The following is a 27,753-nucleotide window of genomic DNA, read 5'->3' on the forward strand; positions in this document are numbered from 1 at the left end:
ACTGAACTGTGATATCTATCTGAGGGTGATGTTATATCCAGACGACAGTAATGTGACAGACTGAACTGTGATATCTATCCTCCCATGCAGGGCTCAGCGGTATGCAGGGCTCAGCAGTATGCAGGGCTCAGCGGTATGCAGGGCTCAGCGGTATGCAGGGCTCAGCGGTATGCAGGGCTCAGTGGTATGCAGGGCTCAGCGGTATACAGTATTCGTTTAGGGGATGACGTGATGTCCTGAGTGTCTGTGACATTGTGATTTTATTTCTGTATTATGTGGGTTACTAGCTTCTCGTTTCTAGTTTATTAGCATAAGAATGCTTTGTTCAGTCTCCCAGTGTTTCCGAGGCAGAGGCATTGGTCCCTGTAATGTTTGATTTGGTAACTGGTATTAGGGACCACATTTCTCAGTCTGCTGCTGTGGCTGGTAAGTCAAGGCAGCCAGGGTCTTAGTGTTTATCTGCCTGCCTTCCCTCCATCTGAAACTCATTTACACAATCTAAATCCACTGGAACAGAGAATTGCCACTCTGAATATTGCTGACCCCAGAAATACTGTCCTGGGTAGTTATTACAGTTTTTAAACAAAGCCCTCTCTCTGTTTCTCTCTCTCTCTCTCTCTCTCTCTCTCTCTCTCTCTCTCTCTCTCTGTCTCTGTCTCTGTCTCTCTTTCTCTGTTTCGATTAAATTCAAAGAGCTTTATTTTCATGGGAACATTGTCAAAGCAAGTGAAATAGATAATAGACAAAAGTGAAATGAACAATAAAAAATGTGACAGTAAACATTACACACAAAAGTTACTCTCTCTCTCTCTGTCTTTCTCTCTCTCTCTCTCTCTGTCTTTCTCTCTGTCTCTCCATGTCTCTCTCTCTCTCTCTGTCTCTCCATGTCTCTCTCTCTCTCTCTCTCTCTCTCTGTCTCTCCATGTCTCTCTCTCTCTCTCTCTCTCTCTCTCTCTCTCTCTCTCTCTCTCTGTGTCTCTCTCTATGTCTCTGTCTCTCTATGTCTCTGTCTCTCTATGTCTCTGTCTCTGTATGTCTCTGTCTCTCTCTCTCTCTCTCTCTCTCTCTCTCTCTCTCTGTCTCTCTGTCTCTGTCTCTGTCTCTCATTGTCTCTTTATCTCTCTCTCTCTGTTTTTTTGTCTCTCTCTCTCTCTGTCTTTCTCTCTCTCTCTCTGTCTTTCTCTCTGTCTCTCTTTGTCTCTGTCTCTCTCTGTCTCCCTCTCTCTGATAACGCGTGTCTGAGGAAATAAGGTTATTAGGGATTTCTGCAGATTGTATAACTCAGCCCTTACTTAAAGGGGTAATCAGTAATTCAGTTCTCAGCCAACTTTAATGGCGGCTCTGCCACTTTTGCTATAAATGTTAGGGATGTGACTGGAAAAATGTACAATAAGTAACCCCTCTCAAATACTGAGATGTAAGATATGGATGCAAGGACTTTTCAAATGACCTTTGAACAGCAGTAACTATTGCAGATTGCACCTTTAAGTATTGTAGTGTGGGGTGGGGGTGGGGGGTCCAATTGGTATCATGGTAACAGCTAAAGTATTCCATATCCTCTTTAAATGGCTAATGGGGGGGTGTAAGGAAATGTGCTGATTCAGAACTCTCTCCTTCATGCATTTCTCTTCTAGAACATTTGGTGTCAAGGTGGCAATGTTTAAAATACATTGAGATGGAGTCTGCTGATACAACAGCTTTCAATACCAACATACATTACAGTAAAGCATGGCTAGTTTACATCTCACATAGTTGAGGTATTATCCAATAAAACTAGCTGTGGCAGAATCATTTAAATGATGGAAGTTGAAATAAAACTGTGGAGACTACGCCACCGTTGATGAATGGATGGGATTCTCATATTGGACCCTGTATTTAGTCTCTAAGACAAGAAGTCCACTGAAGCGTATTGTTTTCTACCACTCTGAAGTGATACCGTACTAAAGAAGTCTAATGAATCATATTGTTTTCTACCACTCTGAAGTGATACCGTACTGACGAAGTCTAATGAATCATATTGTTTTCTACCACTCTGAAGTGATACCGTACTGAAGAAGTCTAATGAATCATATTGTTTTCTACCACTCTGAAGTGATACCGTACTGACGAAGTCTAATGAATCATATTGTTTTCTACCACTCTGAAGTGATACCGTACTGAAGAAGTCTAATGAATCATATTGTTTTCTACCACTCTGAAGTGATACCGTACTGAAGAAGTCTAATGAATCATATTGTTTTCTACCACTCTGAAGTGATACCGTACTGAAGAAGTCTAATGAATCGTATTGTTTTCTACCACTCTGAAGTGATACCGTACTGAAGAAGTCTAATGAATCATATTGTTTTCTACCACTCTGAAGTGGTACCGTACTGAAGAAGTCTAATGAATCATATTGTTTTCTACCACTCTGAAGTGATACCGTACTGAAGAAGTCTAATGAATCATATTGTTTTCTACCACTATGATGTGATACCGTACTGACGAAGTCTAATGAATCATATTGTTTTCTACCACTCTGAAGTGATACCGTACTGAAGAAGTCTAATGAATCATATTGTTTTCTACCACTCTGATGTGATACCATACTGACGAAGTCTAATGAATCATATTGTTTTCTACCACTCTGAAGTGATACCGTACTGAAAAAGTCTACTGAAGCGTATTGTTTTCTACCACTCTGAAGTGATACCGTACTGACGAAGTCTAATGAATCATATTGTTTTCTACCACTCTGAAGTGATACCGTACTGAAGAAGTCTAATGAATCATATTGTTTTCTACCACTCTGAAGTGATACCGTACTGAAGAAGTCTAATGAATCATATTGTTTTCTACCACTCTGAAGTGATACCGTAATGAAGAAGTCTAATGAATCATATTGTTTTCTACCACTCTGAAGTGATACCGTCATGAAGAAGTCTAATGAATCATATTGTTTTCTACCACTCTGAAGTGATACCGTACTGAAGAAGTCTAATGAATCATATTGTTTTCTACCACTCTGAAGTGATACCGTAATGAAGAAGTCGAATTAATCATATTGTTTTCTACCACTCTGAAGTCATACCGCACTGAAGAAGTCTAAAGAAGGATGTAGTTTTCTACCACTCTGAAGTGATACCGTACTGAAGAAGTCTAATGAATCATATTGTTTTCTACCACTCTGAAGTGATACCGTAATGAAGAAGTCTAATAAATCATATTGTTTTCTACCACTCTGAAGTGATACCGCACTGAAGAAGTCTAATGAATCATATTGTTTTCTACCACTCTGAAGTGATACCGCACTGAAGAAGTCTAATGAATCATATTGTTTTCTACCACTCTGAAGTGATACCATACTGAAGAAGTCTAATGGATCATATTGTTTTCTACCACTCTGAAGTGATACCGTACTGAAGAAGTCTAATGAATCATATTGTTTTCTACCACTCTGAAGTGATACCGTACTGACGAAGATACGTAACAGAAGTCTAATGAATCATATTGTTTTCTACCACTCTGAAGTGATACCGTACTGAAGAAGTCTAATGAATCATATTGTTTTCTCTGAAGTGACCACTACTGAAGCGTATACCACTCTGAAGTGATACCGTACTGAAGAAGTCTAATGAATCATATTGTTTTCTACCACTCTGAAGTGATACCGTACTGAAGAAGTCTAATGAATCATATTGTTTTCTACCACTCTGAAGTGATGATACTGAAGAAGTCTAATGAATCAGTATTGTTTTCTATTGGTGCCACTTATGACAACCAGTGATATCCACTTGCATCTGTTTTCTACCACTGAAGTGATACCGTAATGAAGAAGTCTAATGAATCATATTGTTTTCTACCACTCTGAAGTGCACTGAAGAAGTCTAATGAATCATATTGTTTTCTACCACTCTGAAGTGATACCGCACTGAAGAAGTCTAATGAATCATATTGTTTTCTACCACTCTGAAGTGATACCGTACTGAAGAAGTCTAATGAATCATATTGTTTTCTACCACTCTGAAGTGATACCGTACTGAAGAAGTCTAATGAATCATATTGTTTTCTACCACTCTGAAGTGATACCGTACTGAAGAAGTCTAATGAATCATATTGTTTTCTACCACTCTGAAGTGATACCGTACTGAAGAAGTCTAATGAATCATATTGTTTTCTACCACTCTGAAGTGATACCGTACTGAAGAAGTCTAATGAATCATATTGTTTTCTACCACTCTGAAGTGATACCGTACTGAAGAAGTCTAATGAATCATATTGTTTTCTACCACTCTGAAGTGATACCGTACTGAAGAAGTCTAATGAATCATATTGTTTTCTACCACTCTGAAGTGATACCGTACTGAAGAAGTCTAATGAATCATATTGTTTTCTACCACTCTGAAGTGATACCATACTGAAGAAGTCTAATGAATCATATTGTTTTCTACCACTCTGAAGTGATACCGTACTGAAGAAGTCTAATGAATCATATTGTTTTCTACCACTCTGAAGTGATACCGTACTGAAGAAGTCTAATGAATCATATTGTTTTCTACCACTCTGAAGTGATACCGTACTGAAGAAGTCTAATGAATCATGATACCGCACTGAAGAAGTCTAATGAATCATATTGTTTTCTACCACTCTGAAGTGATACGTACTGAAGAAGTCTAATGAATCATATTGTTTTCTACCACTCTGAAGTGAAGTCTAATGAATCATATTGTTTTCTACCACTCTGAAGTGATACCGTACTGAAGAAGTCTAATGAATCATATTGTTTTCTACCACTCTGAAGTGATACCGTACTGAAGAAGTCTAATGAATCATATTGTTTTCTACCACTCTGAAGTGATGATACTGAAGAAGTCTAATGGATCATATTGTTTTCTACCACTCTGAAGTGATACCGTACTGAAGAAGTGTAATGAATCATATTGTTTTCTACCACTCTGAAGTGATACCGTACTGAAGAAGTCTAATGAATCATATTGTTTTCTACCACTCTGAAGTGATACCGTAATGAAGAAGTCTAATGAATCATATTGTTTTCTACCACTCTGAAGTGATACCGTACTGAAGAAGCCTAATGAATCATATTGTTTTCTACCACTCTGAAGTGATACCGTACTGAAGAAGTCTAATGAATCATATTGTTTTCTACCACTCTGAAGTGATACCGTACTGAAGAAGTCTAATGAATCATATTGTTTTCTACCACTCTGAAGTGATACTGAAGAAGTCTAATGAATCATATTGTTTTCTACCACTCTGAAGTGATACCGTACTGAAGAAGTCTAATGAATCATATTGTTTTCTACCACTCTGAAGTGATACCGTACTGAAGAAGTCTAATGAATCATATTGTTTTCTACCACTCTGAAGTGATACCGTACTGAAGAAGTCTAATGAATCATATTGTTTTCTACCACTCTGAAGTGATACCGTACTGAAGAAGTCTAATGAATCATATTGTTTTCTACCACTCTGAAGTGATACCGTACTGAAGAAGTCTAATGAATCATATTGTTTTCTACCACTCTGAAGTGATACCGTACTGAAGAAGTCTAATGAATCATATTGTTTTCTACCACTCTGAAGTGATACCGTACTGAAGAAGTCTAATGAATCATATTGTTTTCTACCACTCTGAAGTGATACCGTACTGAAGAAGTCTAATGAATCATATTGTTTTCTACCACTCTGAAGTGATACCGTACTGAAGAAGTCTAATGAATCATATTGTTTTCTACCACTCTGAAGTGATACCGTACTGAAGAAGTCTAATGAATCATATTGTTTTCTACCACTCTGAAGTGATACCGTACTGAAGAAGTCTAATGAATCATATTGTTTTCTACCACTCTGAAGTGATACCGTACTGAAGAAGTCTAATGAATCATATTGTTTTCTACCACTCTGAAGTGATACTGAAGTGATGTCCATACTGAAGAAGTCTAATGAATCATATTGTTTTCTACCACTCTGAAGTGATACCGTACTGAAGAAGTCTAATGAATCATATTGTTTTCTACCACTCTGAAGTGATACCGTACTGAAGAAGTCTAATGAATCATATTGTTTTCTACCACTCTGAAGTGATACCGTACTGAAGAAGTCTAATGAATCATATTGTTTTCTACCACTCTGAAGTGATACCGTACTGAAGAAGTCTAATGAATCATATTGTTTTCTACCACTCTGAAGTGATACCTGAAGTGTACTGAAGAAGTCTAATGAATCATATTGTTTTCTACCACTCTGAAGTGATACCGTACTGAAGAAGTCTAATGAATCATATTGTTTTCTACCACTCTGAAGTGATACCGTACTGAAGAAGTCTACTGAATCATATTGTTTTCTACCACTCTGAAGTGATACCGTACTGAAGAAGTCTAATGAATCATATTGTTTTCTACCACTCTGAAGTGATACCGTACTGAAGAAGTCTAATGAATCATATTGTTTTCTACCACTCTGAAGTGATACCGTACTGAAGAAGTCTAATGAATCATATTGTTTTCTACCACTCTGAAGTGATACCGTACTGAAGAAGTCTAATGAATCATATTGTTTTCTACCACTCTGAAGTGATACCGTACTGAAGAAGTCTAATGAATCATATTGTTTTCTACCACTCTGAAGTGATACCATACTGAAGAAGTCTAATGAATCATATTGTTTTCTACCACTCTGAAGTGATACCGTACTGAAGAAGTCTAATGAATCATATTGTTTTCTACCACTCTGAAGTGATACCGTACTGAAGAAGTCTAATGAATCATATTGTTTTCTACCACTCTGAAGTGATACCGTACTGAAGAAGTCTAATGAATCATATTGTTTTCTACCACTCTGAAGTGATACCGTACTGAAGAAGTCTAATGAATCATATTGTTTTCTACCACTCTGAAGTGATACCGTACTGAAGAAGTCTAATGAATCATATTGTTTTCTACCACTCTGAAGTGATACCGTACTGAAGAAGTCTAATGAATCATATTGTTTTCTACCACTCTGAAGTGATACCGTACTGAAGTCTAATGAATCATATTGTTTTCTACCACTCTGAAGTGATACCGTACTGAAGAAGTCTAATGAATCATATTGTTTTCTACCACTCTGAAGTGATACCGTACTGAAGAAGTCTAATGAATCATATTGTTTTCTACCACTCTGAAGTGATACCGTACTGAAGAAGTCTAATGAATCATATTGTTTTCTACCACTCTGAAGTGATACCGTACTGAAGAAGTCTAATGAATCATATTGTTTTCTACCACTCTGAAGTGATACCGTACTGAAGAAGTCTAATGAATCATATTGTTTTCTACCACTCTGAAGTGATACCGTACTGAAGAAGTCTAATGAATCATATTGTTTTCTACCACTCTGAAGTGATACCGTACTGAAGAAGTCTAATGAATCATATTGTTTTCTACCACTAATGAATCATATTGAAGTGATACCGTACTGAAGAAGTCTAATGAATCATATTGTTTTCTACCACTCTGAAGTGATACCGTACTGAAGAAGTCTAATGAATCATATTGTTTTCTACCACTCTGAAGTGATATACTGAAGAAGTCTAATGAATCATATTGTTTTCTACCACTCTGAAGTGATACCTACTGAAGAAGTCTAATGAATCATATTGTTTTCTACCACTCTGAAGTGATACCGTACTGAAGAAGTCTAATGAATCATATTGTTTTCTACCACTCTGAAGTGATACCGTACTGAAGAAGTCTAATGAATCATATTGTTTTCTACCACTCTGAAGTGATACCTACTGAAGAAGTAATGAATCATATACCACTCTGAAGTGACTGAAGAAGTCTAATGAATCATATTGTTTTCTACCACTCTGAAGTGATACCGTACTGAAGAAGTCTAATGAATCATATTGTTTTCTACCACTCTGAAGTGATACCGTACTGAAGAAGTCTAATGAATCATATTGTTTTCTACCACTCTGAAGTGATACCGTACTGAAGAAGTCTAATGAATCATATTGTTTTCTACCACTCTGAAGTGATACCGTACTGAAGAAGTCTAATGAATCATATTGTTTTCTACCACTCTGAAGTGATACCATACTGAAGAAGTCTAATGAATCATATTGTTTTCTACCACTCTGAAGTGATACCGTACTGAAGAAGTCTAATGAATCATATTGTTTTCTACCACTCTGAAGTGATACCATATTGTTTTCTACCACTACTGAAGAAGTCTAATGAATCATATTGTTTTCTACCACTCTGAAGTGATACCGTACTGAAGAAGTCTAATGAATCATATTGTTTTCTACCACTCTGAAGTGATACCGTACTGAAGAAGTCTAATGAATCATATTGTTTTCTACCACTCTGAAGTGATACCGTACTGAAGAAGTCTAATGAATCATATTGTTTTCTACCACTCTGAAGTGATACCGTACTGAAGAAGTCTAATGAATCATATTGTTTTCTACCACTCTGAAGTGATACCGTACTGAAGAAGTCTAATGAATCATATTGTTTTCTACCACTCTGAAGTGATACCGTACTGAAGAAGTCTAATGAATCATATTGTTTTCTACCACTCTGAAGTGATACCGTACTGAAGAAGTCTAATGAATCATATTGTTTTCTACCACTCTGAAGTGATACCGTACTGAAGAAGTCTAATGAATCATATTGTTTTCTACCACTCTGAAGTGATACCGTACTGAAGAAGTCTAATGAATCATATTGTTTTCTACCACTCTGAAGTGATACTAATGAATCATATTGTTTTCTACCACTCTGAAGTGATAATGAAGAATCTAATGAATCATATTTTCTACCACTCTGAAGTGATACCGTACTGAAGAAGTCTAATGAATCATATTGTTTTCTACCACTCTGAAGTGATACCGTACTGAAGAAGTCTAATGAATCATATTGTTTTCTACCACTCTGAAGTGATACCGTACTGAAGAAGTCTAATGAATCATATTGTTTTCTACCACTCTGAAGTGATACCGTACTGAAGAAGTCTAATGAATCATATTGTTTTCTACCACTCTGAAGTGATACCGTAATGAAGAAGTCTAATGAATCATATTGTTTTCTACCACTCTGAAGTGATACCGTACTGAAGAAGTCTAATGAATCATATTGTTTTCTACCACTCTGAAGTGATACCATACTGAAGAAGTCTACTGAAGCGTATTGTTTTCTACCACTCTGAAGTGATACCGTACTGAAGAAGTCTAATGAATCATATTGTTTTCTACCACTCTGAAGTGATACCGTACTGAAGAAGTCTAAAGAAGGATGTAGTTTTCTACCACTCTGAAGTGATACCGTACTGAAGAAGTCTAATGAATCATATTGTTTTCTACCACTCTGAAGTGATACCGTACTGAAGAAGTCTAATGAATCATATTGTTTTCTACCACTCTGAAGTGATACCATACTGAAGAAGTCTAATGAATCATATTGTTTTCTACCACTCTGAAGTGATACCATACTGAAGAAGTCTACTGAATCATATTGTTTTCTACCACTCTGAAGTGATACCGTACTGAAGAAGTCTAATGAATCATATTGTTTTCTACCACTCTGAAGTGATACCGTACTGAAGATGTCTAATGAATCATATTGTTTTCTACCACTCTGAAGTGATACCGTACTGAAGAAGTCTAATGAATCATATTGTTTTCTACCACTCTGAAGTGATACCATACTGAAGAAGTCTACTGAATCATATTGTTTTCTACCACTCTGAAGTGATACCGTACTGACGAAGTCTACTGAATCATATTGTTTTCTACCACTCTGAAGTGATACCGTACTGAAGAAGTCTAATGAATCATATTGTTTTCTACCACTCTGAAGTGATACCGTACTGAAGAAGTCTAATGAATCATATTGTTTTCTACCACTCTGAAGTGATACCGTACTGAAGAAGTCTAATGAATCATATTGTTTTCTACCACTCTGAAGTGATACCGTACTGAAGAAGTCTAATGAATCATATTGTTTTCTACCACTCTGAAGTGATACCGTACTGAAGAAGTCTACTGAATCATATTGTTTTCTACCACTCTGAAGTGATACCGTACTGAAGAAGTCTAATGAATCATATTGTTTTCTACCACTCTGAAGTGATACCGTACTGAAGAAGTCTAATGAATCATATTGTTTTCTACCACTCTGAAGTGATACCGTACTGAAGAAGTCTAATGAATCATATTGTTTTCTACCACTCTGAAGTGATACCATACTGAAGAAGTCTAATGAATCATATTGTTTTCTACCACTCTGAAGTGATACCATACTGAAGAAGTCTACTGAATCATATTGTTTTCTACCACTCTGAAGTGATACCGTACTGAAGAAGTTTAATGAATCATATTGTTTTCTACCACTCTGAAGTGATACCGTACTGAAGATGTCTAATGAATCATATTGTTTTCTACCACTCTGAAGTGATACTGTACTGAAGAAGTCTAATGAATCATATTGTTTTCTACCACTCTGAAGTGATACCATACTGAAGAAGTCTACTGAATCATATTGTTTTCTACCACTCTGAAGTGATACCGTACTGACGAAGTCTACTGAATCATATTGTTTTCTACCACTCTGAAGTGATAGCGTACTGAAGAAGTCTAATGAATCATATTGTTTTCTACCACTCTGAAGTGATACCGCACTGAAGAAGTCTAATGAATCATATTGTTTTCTACCACTCTGAAGTGATACCGTACTGAAGAAGTGTAATGAATCATATTGTTTTCTACCACTCTGAAGTGATACCATACTGTACTCCATCAGTTTCCTGTTTTATTTCCTCTGTGAGTCATTGTCAGTCCCATAAAGTGGAGAAGGCTGTTTTGTAAGAGGATGTGAAATGCACTCTGCCTATCTGCTGTAATAGAAAACCCCATCAGTCCACACACAGTTAGAAACCCAGAGATGAAAAACAGGGATATCTCGAATGGAAAAAGCAAGCAAACAAATGAAGGGCTGCATATTGCAGCAGCGAGGAGGAACGGAGGGGATGTCAGTGACACTTGCCGTTCGCATTAAAAACACAGCTAGCGCGCTGGATGAAATAGGCTAATACATCATGTTGGCACTCGAATTATAACACAATTGATCAGAGGACCCATCTGACCCACGGGACTGAGTGTGTGTGTGTGTGTGTCTCTCTTCTCCTCTTTTCCTATCTCTCCTCTCCTCTCCTCTTTTCCTATCTCTCCTCTCCTCTCTACTTCTTATTCTCCTCTCTTCACCATCCCCTCCGTCCCTGTCCTGAATATCATCATCAAGGCCATGGGGTTCATCCCTTAAACTACCCTCCCTATTCATAGTCACTCTCAGACAGACAGACAGACAGACAGACAGACAGACAGACAGACAGACAGACAGACAGACAGACAGACAGACAGACAGACAGACACATCCACAGCAGAGATACTGTCCCCATGACGCTGGTCAGACTGTGAATAAACACTGTTTGATTAATGGGCGTTTGTCCCAAATGAGCACCCTGTTCCCTATGTAGAGCCTCATTGGCTCTGGTCAAAAGCAGTGCACTATATAGGGAATATGGTACTGTTTCAGATGCATCCCAGGCCTTGTGGATACAGTGGTCGTTGGAAGACTGTTGAACTTTTTGTTGTTCGGACAAAACATTTTTTTTTTGTTCAGGCAATTGGTGTTTTGAAAAATGGTTCTTTGTCTTGTAATTGTCTTTGGCTTGGAAGGAGGTTGATATGCTGTCTGTGTGTTGGGTTAAGTGTGTCTCTAAACCCACAACAGTAGTCCTGGGGTAGTGTCCCAAATGGCACCCTATTCCCTACACAGTGTAATGGGCTCTGGTCAGAAGTAGTGCACTATATTGGGCATAGGGTGCCATTTGGAACTGAACCCTGGATCCAACCATATAACACAGGCAGGCAGGCAGCTAGGCGTTGACAGTCTCTGACATGTATAAACACAACCAGACCTAGTGAACTGGAGAAAATAGTTTCACTCCAAGAACCCATTAAAACGACCGTATAGAGTATTACACACGTCACAGACCGGCCAAATGGTTTCTGTTTCTGACGCACAAAATATCAACTCTGTCTAACTTCAGATTAGCCTCACCTTGTTACTGTGGGAGCTGAGATGTACTGTTTCCATGGAAATGTTATGCTTGCATCTCAAATTGCACCCTATTCCCTATGTAGTGCACTACTTTTGACCAAAGGCTCATTTGGGTAGTGGTCAAAAGTAGGGCACTATTTAGGGAATAGGGTACCATTTGGGGCGTGGTCATTATGATTGCAATTCTCACACCTGACAGACTTACGGTTGTAACTCAGCTTTGTATCCCTGAACAGCAGAGGAACCTGTCTGGGAAACCTGTGATTTATTGTGAATTGCTACAATACATTGTGACAAGGAGAACGTTGATAGTTGCACATGGCAGGTAAATCTTGAAGTCATGTACGAGATACACTACCGGTCCAAAGTTTTACAACACCTTCTCATTCAAGGGTTTTTGTCACGTTCGTCGTATGGAGGAGACCAAGGCGCAGCGTGAATTGAATACATATTATATTTTAATGAAGGCGGACACTAAACAAACTACAACAAAACGAACATGAAGCTATACTACAAACAGTGCAGCCACAGGCTACTAGAGATATACAATAACCTACGAAATACCCAAAGAAGATGGCTGCCTAAATATGGTTCCCAATCAGAGACAACGATAAACACCTGCCTCTAATTGAGAAACAATCTAGGCAACCATAGACATATATAAACACCTGGATGATAAACAACCCCATAAATCTACAAGACCCCTAGACAGAACAAAAACACATTCATCACCCATGTCACACCCTGACCTAACCAAAACAATAAAGAAAACAAAGAATACTCAGGTCAGGGCGTTACAGTTTTTCTTTATATTTGTACTATTTTCTACATTGTAGAATAATAGTGAAGACATCAAAACTATAAAATAACACACATGGAATCATGTAGTAACCAGAGAAGTGTTAAAACAAATCAGAATATATTTTATATTTGAGATTCTTCAAATAGCCACCCTTTGCCTTGATGACAGCTTTGCACACTCTTGGTATTCTATTCAACCAGCTCGTTTAACTCTTTTTTGGGGGGTTACACTTTTTTTTGGTTCCTACATGATTCAATATGTGTTATTTCATAGTTTTGATGTCTTCATCCTTGAATGAGTAGGTGTTCTAAAACGTTTGACTCGTAAGTGTATTTCTTGAGAAACAATTTCTTGAACAATGGTATAAAAGGTGACTCAACCCAGAGATGTCACTCAAAATGGACATTACACCCCTTTACCGTTTATTACGGGCAATAGTTCTCATTGGTTGGCCCCACTCACAGCCAATTGATAGGGTTGTGACGAGAGGGAGTACAGCTACGGACGGATTTACCATTCAACTACCGGTCGAGTTTGGACCTGGACTTTGAAGCCAGAGAATGAGTCAGAGTTGCATTTCACTGTTACTTTTACAACCGATAACTGTACACTTTGAGTTAATACAACGGACTACTGTTTATTTTAATGAGGGTGCTGAGGACTTGGTACGCCTGCTATGTTGTCCAATGACTGACTGTTTATTTTAATGAAAGTGCTGAGGACTTGGTACGCCTGCTATGTTGTCCAATGACTGACTGTTTATTTTAATGAGGGTGCTGAGGACTTGATACGCCTGCTATGTTGTCCAATGACTGACTGTTTATTTTAATGAGGGTGCTGAGGACTTGGTACGCCTGCTATGTTGTCCAATGACTGACTGTTTATTTTAATGAGGGTGCTGAGGACTTGATACGCCTGCTATGTTGTCCAATGACTGACTGTTTATTTTAATGAGGGTGCTGAGGACTTGGTACGCCTGCTATGTTGTCCAATGACTGACTGTTTATTTTAATGAGGGTGCTGAGGACTTGATACGCCTGCTATGTTGTCCAATGACTGACTGTTTATTTTAATGAGGGTGCTGAGGACTTGATACGCCTGCTATGTTGTCCAATGACTGACTGTTTATTTTAATGAGGGTGCTGAGGACTTGATACGCCTGCTATATTGTCCAATGACTGACTGTTAGGAGACAGCATTTACTCTCTGGATGATAGTTATACCACAAAGCACCACATCCAAGGATCCGTTATAGGACCCTTATACAGTATGCTTGATTTATGAAGCATGTACGTAGGTTTTGTATGAGAGATACTTCATTTAAAGTGGGACTGATAATACTGTGGTTTGTCTCAGTCTGTGTAAAACACAGTGTTCCATCTCCTCTCCCCACAGACTGATAATACTGTGGTTTGTGTCAGTCTGTGTAAAACACAGTGTTCCATCTCCTCTCCCCACAGACTGATAATACTGTGGTTTGTGTCAGTCTGTGTAAAACACAGTGTTCCATCTCCTCTCCCCACAGACTGATAATACTGTGGTTTGTATCAGTCTGTGTAAAACACAGTGTTCCATCTCCTCTCCCCACAGACTGATAATACTGTGGTTTGTGTCAGTCTGTGTAAAACACAGTGTTCCATCTCCTCTCCCCACAGACTGATAATACTGTGGTTTGTGTCAGTCTGTGTAAAACACAGTGTTCCATCTCCTCTCTCCCCACAGACTGATAATACTGTGGTTTGTGTCAGTCTGTGTAAAACACAGTGTTCCATCTCCTCTCCCCACAGACTGATAATACTGTGGTTTGTGTCAGTCTGTGTAAAACACAGTGTTCCATCTCCTCTCCCCACAGACTGATAATACTGTGGTTTGTGTCAGTCTGTGTAAAACACAGTGTTCCATCTCCTCTCCCCACAGACTGATAATACTGTGGTTTGTGTCAGTCTGTGTAAAACACAGTGTTCCATCTCCTCTCCCCACAGACTGATAATACTGTGGTTTGTGTCAGTCTGTGTAAAACACAGTGTTCCATCTCCTCTCCCCACAGACTGATAATACTGTGGTTTGTGTCAGTCTGTGTAAAACACAGTGTTCCATCTCCTCTCCCCACAGACTGATAATAATGTGGTTTGTGTCAGTCTGTGTAAAACACAGTGTTCCATCTCCTCTCCACACAGACTGATAATACTGTGGTTTGTGTCAGTCTGTGTAAAACACAGTGTTCCATCTCCTCTCCCCACAGACTGATAATACTGTGGTTTGTGTCAGTCTGTGTAAAACACAGTGTTCCATCTCCTCTCCCCACAGACTGATAATAATGTGGTTTGTGTCAGTCTGTGTAAAACACAGTGTTCCATCTCCTCTCCCCACAGACTGATAATACTGTGGTTTGTGTCAGTCTGTGTAAAACACAGTGTTCCATCTCCTCTCCCCACAGACTGATAATACTGTGGTTTGTGTCAGTCTGTGTAAAACACAGTGTTCCATCTCCTCTCCCCACAGACTGATAATACTGTGGTTTGTGTCAGTCTGTGTAAAACACAGTGTTCCATCTCCTCTCCCCACAGACTGATAATACTGTGGTTTGTGTCAGTCTGTGTAAAACACAGTGTTCCATCTCCTCTCCCCACAGACTGATAATACTGTGGTTTGTGTCAGTCTGTGTAAAACACAGTGTTCCATCTCCTCTCCCCACAGCTCCACATGGCGATCAGTAAGACCACAGCCAGGCTGGTGGTTGACTGTAAGGTAGTGGGAGGAAAGCCCATCAACGCAGCTGGCAACATCAGTATAGACGGGGTGGAGGTACTGGGACGCATGGTACGATCCAGAGGGAAGAGAGACAACTCAGCTCCGGTAAGAATGATGGAGGAATCTACCACACCTTATTCTGCTTACACAGTATCACCATACGGTGTTAATGTTTGTGTTTTTACAAAAGTTGAAAAGCCTGAAACAAGCATAGTTTGCAGGAGTTTATTTTCATTTAAACTACTCCTAATCCTCAACCCTAAACCTAACTAGACATCGTCAACACACCTGCAAAGACAAGATGTACAAGACATTTGACTTTCAAAGCATGACACGGGGTATTTCTCAATATGCATACTACCGTGTTTCACACTCTCCTGCTGCATTCTCAGAGGATCTTCGTTCCTTCATATCTATCAGCTAGCTACGTATATGTGAAGTGTAATAATATAGCTAACCAGATAGTTTAACAGGCAAAAATTACTTCAAATAATGTTATGCAAGGTAGATGTCAATCCTTCATGGCTAGCTAACAGTAGCAGCTAACAGTAGTAGCTAACAGTAGTAGCTAACAGTAGTAGCTAACAGTAGTAGCTAACAGTAGCAGCTAACAGTAGTAGCTAACAGTAGTAGCTAACAGTAGTAGCTAACAGTAGTAGCTAACAGTAGTAGCTAACAGTAGTAGCTAACAGTAGTAGCTAACAGTAGCAGCTAACAGTAGTAGCTAACAGTAGCAGCTAACAGTAGCAGCTAACAGTAGTAGCTAACAGTAGTAGCTAACAGTATTAGCTAACAGTAGTAGCTAACAGTATTAGCTAACAGTAGTAGCTAACAGTAGTAGCTAACAGTAGTAGCTAACAGTAGCAGCTAACAGTAGCAGCTAACAGTAGTAGCTAACAGTAGTAGCTAACAGTAGCAGCTAACAGTAGTAGCTAACAGTAGTAGCTAACAGTAGCAGCTAGCCAGGCCAGTTAGCCCTATTGACTTGCTAATTTCAGTACAGTAGCTAACAGTATGCATGCTGAACAGCATGTAGTATTATTAAGTATCAAGATAACAGTATCAGCTAAGGTGAATGGGCTGCGTTTCATTTAGATTTTCTACTGAAACAGTGGTAGCTATACAGTAGCATCTTTCTGTGCAGCTAACAGTAGCATTAAAACATCTAACAGTAGTAGCTAACAGTATTAGCTAACAGTATTAGTTAACAGTAGTAGCTAACAGTTTAGTAGCTAACAGTAGCAGCTAACAGTAGGCTCTGCAGCTAACAGTAGCAGCTAACAGTAGTAGCTAACAGTAGCAGCTAACACTAGCTAACAGTAGCCTCAGCTAACAGTAGTAGCTAACAGTACCCCAACAACACCATGCAGCTAACAACAGCAGCTTCTATAATACCACAACGGTACCCTGGCTAACAGTAGCCTCTATAATACCACTAACAGTGGTAGCTAACAGTACAACAGTACAGCCTCGGTAGTATAAAGTACCCTACAGCCTCTAACACCCATGCAGCCTTAATACCACAACAGTACAGCCTCTATAATACCACAACAACACCCTACAGCCTCTATAATACCCAGCAACAGTACAGCCTCATAGCACAACACCATGCAGTAGTGGCAACAACAGTAGTACAGCCTCTATAATACTAACATTAGCCTATAATAACAACAGCTACAGCCTCTATAATAGCAGCTAACAGTATAATAACAGTAACAGCTACAGCCTCTATAATAGCCAACTATTGACACCTACAGCCTCTATAATACCACAACAACACCTACAGTGGGTATTGTAGGCAGGTATACATGCCTATAAAACAACCCAGCAGCCTCTATAATATTAACGTATCAAGCCTCATATAATACCAGGCAACATAATGAGACCCTACATGGGCAACAGCCTTTCATTTAATTTTCCCCAACAACACCATACAGCCTCTATAATACCCCACAACAATGCAGCCTTGCGTACATTTCTATAATACCACAACAACACCCTACAGCCTCTATAATACCCCAACAACACCATACAGCCTCTAAAATATCTACAACAGTACTGCATTCCAGAAGCTTCTATTTCAACACACCATACAGATCTATAATACCAACATACTCTGAACACCATGCAGCCCTTAATAACAACACGGCCTATACAGCCTCTATAATACCACAACAACACTACAGTGCAGCTCTATAATACCCCAACAACATTCTCTATAAGCTGGCTGTCCTATAGACGTACAGCTTTCAGTCACACACCATACAGCCTCTATAATACCCCAACAACACCATGCAGCCTTAATAACAACACCCTACAGCTTCTATAATACCACAACAACACCCTACAGCCTCTATAATACCCCAACAACACCATACAGCCTCTATAATACCCCAACAACACCATACAGCCTCTATAATAACAACACCCTACAGCCTCTATAATACCACAACAACACCCTACAGCCTCTATAATACCACAACAACACCCTACAGCCTCTATAATACCACAACAACACCATACAGCCTTAATAACAACACCCTACAGCCTCTATAATACCACAACAACACCATACAGCCTCTATAATACCACAACAACACCATGCAGCCTCTATAACAACACCCTACAGCCTCTATAATACCACCACATCCTACAGGCTCTATAATACCACAACAACACCCTACAGCCTCTATAATACCACAACAACACCCTACAGCCTCTATAATACCAGAACAACACCCTACAGCCTATATAATACAACAACAACACCCTACAGCCTCTATTATACCACAACAACACCATACAGCCTCTATAACAACACCCTTTCAACCTCTATAATACCACAACAACACCAAACAGCCTCTATAATACCACAACACCCTACAGCTTCTATAGTCCCACAACAACACCCTGCAGTCTCTATAACACCCCCACAACACCCTACAGACTCTATAGTCCCACAAGAACACCATACAGCCTCTATAACACCACCCTACATCCTCTATAACAACATCCTACAGCCTCTATAACACCACCCTAAAGCCTCTATAACAACACCCTACAGACTCTATAACAACACCATACATCCTCTATAACAACACCATTACAGCCTCTATAATCCCACAACAACACAGTCCCGGTCCTCCTCACTGGGATCAATGTGACCCAAGATGTCAGGACAGGAAATAAGAAGAGGAGCATTCTTTGTTAGATGCATAATAGTTGTGTGATGATTTCTGTGCAGCTCTGAGGGAAGATGAATGGACTGCTTTGCAACTATGTGAGAATGTATTATTTTATTATTTCTGGAGACAGGCTGATGAAAAGAAAGTGCTTGAAACAGCATTTTAAGGGAATTGGTGGAAAGAAAGAAAAGTCCCTCGAGATGTTTGACAATTAATTCTCAGTTTATTGTCCTTTTAAAGTGGCGAGGCTTTCATATTTCCTCAGCAGTTTCATCTCATCGATGTGTAATTCCATAGGTAATACATTTCATTTATTTCAGCCTAGTATTTTAGCCTCTCTCAGTGAAAGTGCATTCCCACTGGGCACAGACGTCAATTCAACGTCTATTCCACATTGGTTCAATGTAATTTCATTGAAATGACGTGGAAACAACGTTGATTCAACACGTGTGTCCAGTGGGTTTGTGTGTATGTACATTTACACAGCCTGTTGAGTAGACAGTCACCATTACACAGCCTGTTGAGTAGACAGTCACCATTACACAGCCTGTTGAGCAGACAGTCACCATTACACAGCCTGTTGAGCAGACAGTCACCATTACACAGCCTGTTGAGCAGACAGACAGTCACCATTACACAGCCTGTTGAGCAGATAGACAGTCACCATTACACAGCCTGTTGAGCAGACAGTCACCATTACACAGCCTGTTGAGCAGACAGTCACCATTACACAGCCTGTTGAGTAGACAGTCACCATTACACAGCCTGTTGAGCAGACAGACAGTCACCATTACACAGCCTGTTGAGCAGACAGACAGTCACCATTACACAGCCTGTTGAGCAGACAGTCACCATTACACACCTGTTGAGCAGACAGTCACCATTACACAGCCTGTTGAGTAGACTGTCACCATTACACAGCCTGTTGAGCAGCCAGTCACCATTACACAACCTGTTGAGTAGACAGTCACCATTACACAGCCTGTTGAGCAGACAGACAGTCACCATTACACAGCCTGTTGAGCAGACAGTCACCATTACACAGCCTGTTGAGCAGACAGACAGTCACCATTACACAGCCTGTTGAGCAGACAGTCACCATTACACAGCCTGTTGAGCAGACAGTCACCATTACACAGCCTGTTGAGCAGACAGTCACCATTACACAGCCTGTTGAGCAGACAGTCACCATTACACAGCCTGTTGAGCAGACAGTCACCATTACACAGCCTGTTGAGTAGACAGTCACCATTACACAGCCTGTTGAGCAGACAGTCACCATTACACAGCCTGTTGAGCAGACAGTCACCATTACACAGCCTGTTGAGTAGACAGTCACCATTACACAGCCTGTTGAGTAGACAGTCACCATTACACAGCCTGTTGAGCAGACAGTCACCATTACACAGCCTGTTGAGCAGACAGTCACCATTACACAGCCTGTTGAGTAGACAGTCACCATTACACAGCCTGTTGAGCAGACAGTCACCATTACACAGCCTGTTGAGCAGACAGTCACCATTACACAGCCTGTTGAGTAGACAGTCACCATTACACAGCCTGTTGAGCAGACAGTCACCATTACACAGCCTGTTGAGCAGACAGTCACCATTACACAGCCTGTTGAGTAGACAGTCACCATTACACAGCCTGTTGAGCAGACAGTCACCATTACACAGCCTGTTGAGCAGACAGTCACCATTACACAGCCTGTTGAGCAGACAGTCACCATTACACAGCCTGTTGAGCAGATAGACAGTCACCATTACACAGCCTGTTGAGCAGACAGTCACCATTACACAGCCTGTTGAGCAGACAGTCACCATTACACAGCCTGTTGAGCAGACAGTCACCATTACACAGCCTGTTGAGCAGACAGTCACCATTACACAGCCTGTTGAGCAGACAGTCACCATTACACAGCCTGTTGAGCAGACAGTCACCATTACACAGCCTGTTGAGCAGACAGTCACCATTACACAGCCTGTTGAGCAGACAGTCACCATTACACAGCCTGTTGAGCAGATAGACAGTCACCATTACACAGCCTGTTGAGCAGACAGTCACCATTACACAGCCTGTTGAGTAGACAGTCACCATTACACAGCCTGTTGAGTAGACAGACAGTCACCATTAAACAGCCTGTTGAGCAGACAGTCACCATTACACAGCCTGTTGAGCAGACAGTCACCATTACACAGCCTGTTGAGCAGACAGTCACCATTACACAGCCTGTTGAGCAGACAGTCACCATTACACAGCCTGTTGAGTAGACAGTCACCATTACACAGCCTGTTGAGCAGACAGTCACCATTACACAGCCTGTTGAGCAGACAGTCACCATTAAACAGCCTGTTGAGTAGACAGTCACCATTACACAGCCTGTTGAGCAGACAGTCACCATTACACAGCCTGTTGAGTAGACAGTCACCATTACACAGCCTGTTGAGCAGACAGTCACCATTACACAGCCTGTTGAGCAGACAGACAGTCACCATTACACAGCCTGTTGAGCAGACAGTCACCATTACACAGCCTGTTGAGCAGACAGTCACCATTACACAGCCTGTTGAGCAGACAGTCACCATTACACAGCCTGTTGAGCAGACAGTCACCATTACACAGCCTGTTGAGCAGACAGTCACCATTACACAGCCTGTTGAGCAGACAGTCACCATTAAACAGCCTGTTGAGCAGATAGACAGTCACCATTACACAGCCTGTTGAGCAGACAGACAGTCACCATTACACAGCCTGTTGAGCAGACAGACAGTCACCATTACACAGCCTGTTGAGCAGACAGACAGTCACCATTACACAGCCTGTTGAGCAGACAGACAGTCACCATTACACAGCCTGTTGAGCAGACAGACAGTCACCATTACACAGCCTGTTGAGCAGATAGACAGTCACCATTACACAGCCTGTTGAGCAGATAGACAGTCACCATTACACAGCCTGTTGAGCAGACAGTCACCATTACACAGCCTGTTGAGCAGACAGTCACCATTAAACAGCCTGTTGAGCAGATAGACAGTCACCATTACACAGCCTGTTGAGCAGACAGAGAGTCACATGGTAAACAGCCTGTTGAGCAGACAGACAGTCACCATTAAACAGCCTGTTGAGCAGACAGTCAACAGGCCAAGACCAGTGTAGAACAAAACCAACAGACCATGTGTAGACCACAGTGTAGAACACTGTGTAGAACAGTGTAGACCACAGTGTAGAACATTGTGTAGACCACGGTGTAGAACATTGTGTAGACCACGGTGTAGAACATTGTGTAGACCATGGTGTAGAACACTGTGTAGACCACAGTGTAGAACACTGTGTAGACCACTGTGTAGACCACGGTGTAGACCACAGTGTAGAACACTGTGTAGACCACAGTGTAGAACACTGTGTAGACCACAGTGTAGACCACGGTGTAGACCACAGTGTAGAACTCTGTATACCATAAGTGTGTTGCAATTTCATGCCAATATGAACTCTTTCTCTGTGTATTTGTTCTCTGTGTGTGTGTAGTTCCAGATCCAGATGTTTGACATTATCTGCAGCACGTCCTGGGCCAGTCGAGACAAGTGCTGTGAGCTCCCTGGACTGGTAAGAACAACTGCCTTTTAACCATTCAAACAACCAACAACCAACAACCAACAGACCAATAACCAACAACCAACAGACCAACAGTCAACAACCAACAACCAACAACCAACAGACCAACAGTCAACAACCAACAACCAACAGACCAACAGTCCAACAGTCAACCAGATCAAAAACCAACAGACCAACAGTCAACAACCAACAACCAAAAACCAACAGACCAACAGTCAACAACCAACAACCAACAGACCAATAACCAACAGACCAACAACCAACAGACCAACAGACCAATAACCAACAGACCAACAGTCAACAACCAACAACCAACAGACCAATAACCAACAGACCAACCAACAGACCAACAGACCAACAGACCAACAACCAACAGACAACAACCAACAACCAACAGACCAACAGACCAACAGTCAACAGACCAAAAACCAACAGACCAACAGTCAACAACCAACAACCAACAGACCAACAGACCAATAACCAACAGACCAATAACCAACAGACCAACAGTCAACAACCAACAACCAACAGACCAACAGACCAATAACCAACAACCAACAACCAACAGACCAAAAACCAACAGACCAACAGTCAACAACCAACAACCAACAGACCAACAGACCAATAACCAACAACCAACAGACCAACAGACCAACAATCAACAGACCAAAAACCAACAGACCAACAGTCAACAACCAACAACCAACAGACCAACAGACCAATAACCAACAGACCAATAACCAACAGACCAACAGACCAACAGACCAACAGACCAACAGACCAATAACCAACAGACCAATAACCAACAGACCAACAGACCAATAACCAACAACCAACAACCAACAGACCAACAGACCAACAGACCAACAGACCAACAGACCAATAACCAACAGACCAACAGTCAACAACAACAACCAAACCAAAGACCAACAGACCAATAACCAACAACCAACAGATCAACAGACCAAAAACCAACAGACCAATAGTCAACAACCAACAGACCAAAAACCAACAGACCAATAGTCAACAATCAACAGACCAAAAACCAACAGACCAATAGTCAACAATCAGACAACAGACCAAAAACCAACAGACCAACAGTCAACAACCAACAACCAACAACCAACAGACCAACAGACCAATAACCAACAACCAACAGATCAACAGACCAAAAACCAACAGACCAACAGTCAACAACCAACAACCAACAACCAACAACCAACCAACAGACCAACAGACCAATAACCAACAACCAACAGATCAACAGACCAAAAACCAACAGACCAATAGTCAACAACCAACAGACCAACAGACCAATAACCAACAGACCAACAATCAACAGACCAATCAACCATTTAAACGTCCAACCATTTAAATGACCAACCATTTAAACGACCAACAGACCAACAACCAACAACCAACAGACCAATAACCAACAGACCAATCAACCATTTAAACAACCAACTATTTAAACGTCCAACCATTTAAATGACCAACCATTTAAACGTCCAACCATTTAAACGACCAACAGACCAACAACCAACCACCAACAACCAACAGACCAACCAACTATTTAAACAACCAACCATTTAAACGACCAACCATTTAAACGACCAACAGACCAACAACCAACAGACCAACCAACCATTTAAACAACCAACCAATTAATCAACCAGACAACCGTTAAGCCATTCAAACACCAAACAACTGGTCTCGCGAGCCATGCTTGAGGTCTGACGCTGTATGAAAGTCTGTTGAGAAAGAAACCATCCATCCAACCCGCCAACTCTCATCCACTCCAAGAAGATGAATAACTGAGAGAGACTTCCAACCCGCCAACTCTCATCCACTCCAAGAAGATGAATAACTGAGAGAGACTTCCAACCCGCCAACTCTAATCCACTCCAAGAAGATGAATAACTGAGAGAGACTTCCAACCCGCCAACTCTAATCCACTCCAAGAAGATGAATAACTGAGAGAGACTTCCAACCCGCCAACTCTCATCCACTCCAAGAAGATGAATAACTGAGAGAGACTTCCAACCCGCCAACTCTAATCCACTCCAAGAAGATGAATAACTGAGAGAGACTTCCAACCCGCCAACTCTCATCCACTCCAAGAAGATGAATAACTGAGAGAGACTTCCAACCCGCCAACTCTCATCCACTCCAAGAAGATGAATAACTGAGAGAGACTTCCAACCTGCCAACTCTAATCCACTCCAAGAAGATGAATAACTGAGAGAAACTACCATCCAACCCACAAACTATATTCCACTCCAAGAAGATGAATAACTGAGAGAGACTTCCAACCCACCAACTATATTCCACTCCAAGATAATGAATAACTGAGAGGAACTACCATCCAACCAACCATCCAACCCACCAACTCTAATCCACTCCAAGAAGATGAATAACTGAGAGAGACTTCCAACCATCCAACCCACAAACTCTAATCCACTCCAAGAAGATGAATAACTGAGAGAGACTTCCAACCCACCAACTATATTCCACTCCAAGATAATGAATAACTGAGAGGAACTACCATCCAACCAACCATCCAACCCACCAACTCTAATCCACTCCACGATGATGAATAACTGAGAGAGACTACCATCCAACCCAACCATCCAACCCACCAACTCTAATCCACTCCACAATGATGAATAACTGTACCCTCAAACCACTGTTCTTTCTCCTCTCTGTACTAAATCCACATAGCCTGCAGGCAGGGTGTTGCTATGTGCTATATGTCAGACAGAACATACCTTTTTGTTTCTAAGAGTGTATCTAGAACCTAAAAAGGTTCTTCGGCTGTCCTCATAGGAGAACCCTTTAAAGAAATATTTTTGGTTCTCGGTAGAACCCTTTCCACAAAGGATTTACCAGGTAGAACCCTTTTGGGTTCCAGGTAGAATGGAACCCATAGGGGTTACACCTGGTCAGTCCTTTGTGGAAAGGGTTCCACCTGGAACCGAATAGGGTTATGCTATGGGGACAGCAGTATCATGAGAGACATGTCCAACACTGACCTAGCTAGACCAGACAGTAACATGAGACATGTCCAACACTGACCTAGCTAGACCAGACAGTATCATGAGACATGTCCAACACTGACCTAGCTAGACCAGACAGTATCATGAGACACGTCCAACACTGACCTAGCTAGACCAGACAGTATCATGAGAGACATGACCAGGACTGACCTAGCTAGACCAGACAGTAACATGAGACATGACCAACACTGACCAAGCTAGACCAGACAGTAACATGAGACATGTCCAACACTGACCTAGCTAGACCAGACAGTATCATGAGACATGTCCAACACTGACCTAGCTAGACCAGACAGTAACATGAGACATGTCCAACACTGACCTAGCTAGACCAGACAGTATCATGAGACACGTCCAACACTGACCTAGCTAGACCAGACAGTATCATGAGACATGTCCAACACTGACCTAGCTAGACCAGACAGTATCATGAGACATGTCCAACACTGACCTAGCTAGACCAGACAGTATCATGAGAGACATGTCCAACACTGACCTAGCTAGACCAGACAGTATCATGAGACATGACCAACACTGACCTAGCTAGACCAGACAGTATCATGAGACACGTCCAACACTGACCTAGCTAGACCAGACAGTATCATGAGACATGTCCATGGCCTACCTTCAAACTCAGTGCCTCTTTGCTTGACATCATGGGAAAATCAAAAGAAATCAGCCAAGAACTCAGAAAAAGAATTGTAGACCTCCACAAGTCTGGTTCATCCTTGGGAGCAATTTCCAAATGCCTGAAGGTACCACGTTAATCTGTACAGACAATAGTATGCAAGTATAAACACCATGGGACCACACAGCTGTCATACCGCTCAGGAAGGAGACGCATTCTGTCTCCTGGAGATGAACGTACTTTGGTGCGAAAAGTGTAAATCAATCCCAGAACAACAGCAAAAGATCTTTTGAAGATGCTGGAGGAAACAGGTACCAAAGTATCTATATCCACAGTAAAACGAGTCCTATATCAACTTAACCTGAAAGGCCGCTCGGCAAGGAAGAAGCCACTGCTTCAAAACCGCCATAAAAAAAGTCAGGCTATGGTTTGAAACTGCACATGGGGACAAAGATCGTACTTTTTTGAGAAATATCCTCTGGTCTGATGAAACAAAAATAGAACTGTTTGGCCATAATGACCATCGTTATGTTTGGAGGAAAAAGAGGGAGGCTTGCAAGCCGAAGAACACCATCCCAACCGTGAAGCACGGGGGTGGCAGCATCAAGTTGTGTGGGTCCTTTGCTGCAGGAGGGATTGGTGCAATTCTCAAAATAGATAGCATCATGAGGACGGAAAATTATGTGGATATATTGAAGCAATATCTCAAGACATCAGTCAGGAAGTTAAAGCTTGGTCGCAAATGGGTCTTCCAAATCGACAATGACTCCAAGCATACCTCCAAAGTTGTGGCAAAATGGCTTAAGGACAACAAAGTCAAGGTATTGGAGTGGCCATCACAAAGCCCTGACCTCAATCCTATAGAAAATTTGTGGGCAGAACTGAAAAAGCGTGTGCGAGCAAGGAGGCCTACAAACCTGACTCAGTTACACCAGCTCTGCCAGGAGGATTGGGCCAGAATTCACCCAACTTATTGTGGGAAGCTTGTGGAAGGCTACCCGAATCGTTTGACCCAAGTTAAACAATTTGAAGGCGATGCTACCAAATACTAATTGAGTGTATGTAAACTTCTGACCCACTGAGAATGAATGAAAGAAATAAAAGCTGAAATAAATTGTTCTCTCTACTATTATTCTGACATTTCACATTCTTAAAATAAAGTGGTGATCCTAACTGACCTAAGACAGGGAATTTCTATTAGGATTAATTTTCAGGAATTGTAAAAACACTGAGTTTAAATGTGTATGGCTAAGGTGTATGTAAACTTCCAACTTCAACTGTATGTACAGTGTTGTAACTATGTACAAATGTTTCAAGTACAAAAGCCTTTTACAGTGGTGTTTGTTCTTCACTGGTTGACCTTTCCTTGTGGGAACAGGTCACAAATCTCTCTCTCTCTCTCTCTCTCTCTCTCTCTCTCTCTCTCTCTCTCTCTCTCTCTCTCTCTCTCTCTATCTCTCTATCTATCTATCTATCTATCTATCTATCTATCTATCTCTCTATCTCTCTCTCTCTCCGTCTATCTTTCTCTCTGTCTATCTCTCTCTCTCTCTCTCTCTGTCTATCTATCTATCTATCTATCTATCTATCTATCTATCTATCTATCTCT

General features: G+C 40.9%; 1 protein-coding gene across 2 annotated transcripts in view; it reads left to right on the forward strand.

Moving 5' to 3' along the window:
• Positions 1-27,753, forward strand: part of LOC118379382 (collagen alpha-1(XIV) chain-like) — a 208,860-nt gene that overhangs the window by 163,387 nt on the left and 17,720 nt on the right. For both annotated transcript variants that reach the window (XM_052502717.1, XM_052502716.1), the window contains exons 29-30: positions 15,607-15,765; positions 22,374-22,451. In XM_052502717.1, the coding sequence (XP_052358677.1) occupies positions 15,607-15,765; positions 22,374-22,451 (237 nt within the window). The remainder of the gene's footprint in view (positions 1-15,606; positions 15,766-22,373; positions 22,452-27,753) is intronic.

This window comes from Oncorhynchus keta, unplaced genomic scaffold (assembly GCF_023373465.1).
Source record: "Oncorhynchus keta strain PuntledgeMale-10-30-2019 unplaced genomic scaffold, Oket_V2 Un_contig_16010_pilon_pilon, whole genome shotgun sequence".
In the NCBI taxonomy this organism is placed as follows: domain Eukaryota; kingdom Metazoa; phylum Chordata; class Actinopteri; order Salmoniformes; family Salmonidae; genus Oncorhynchus; species Oncorhynchus keta.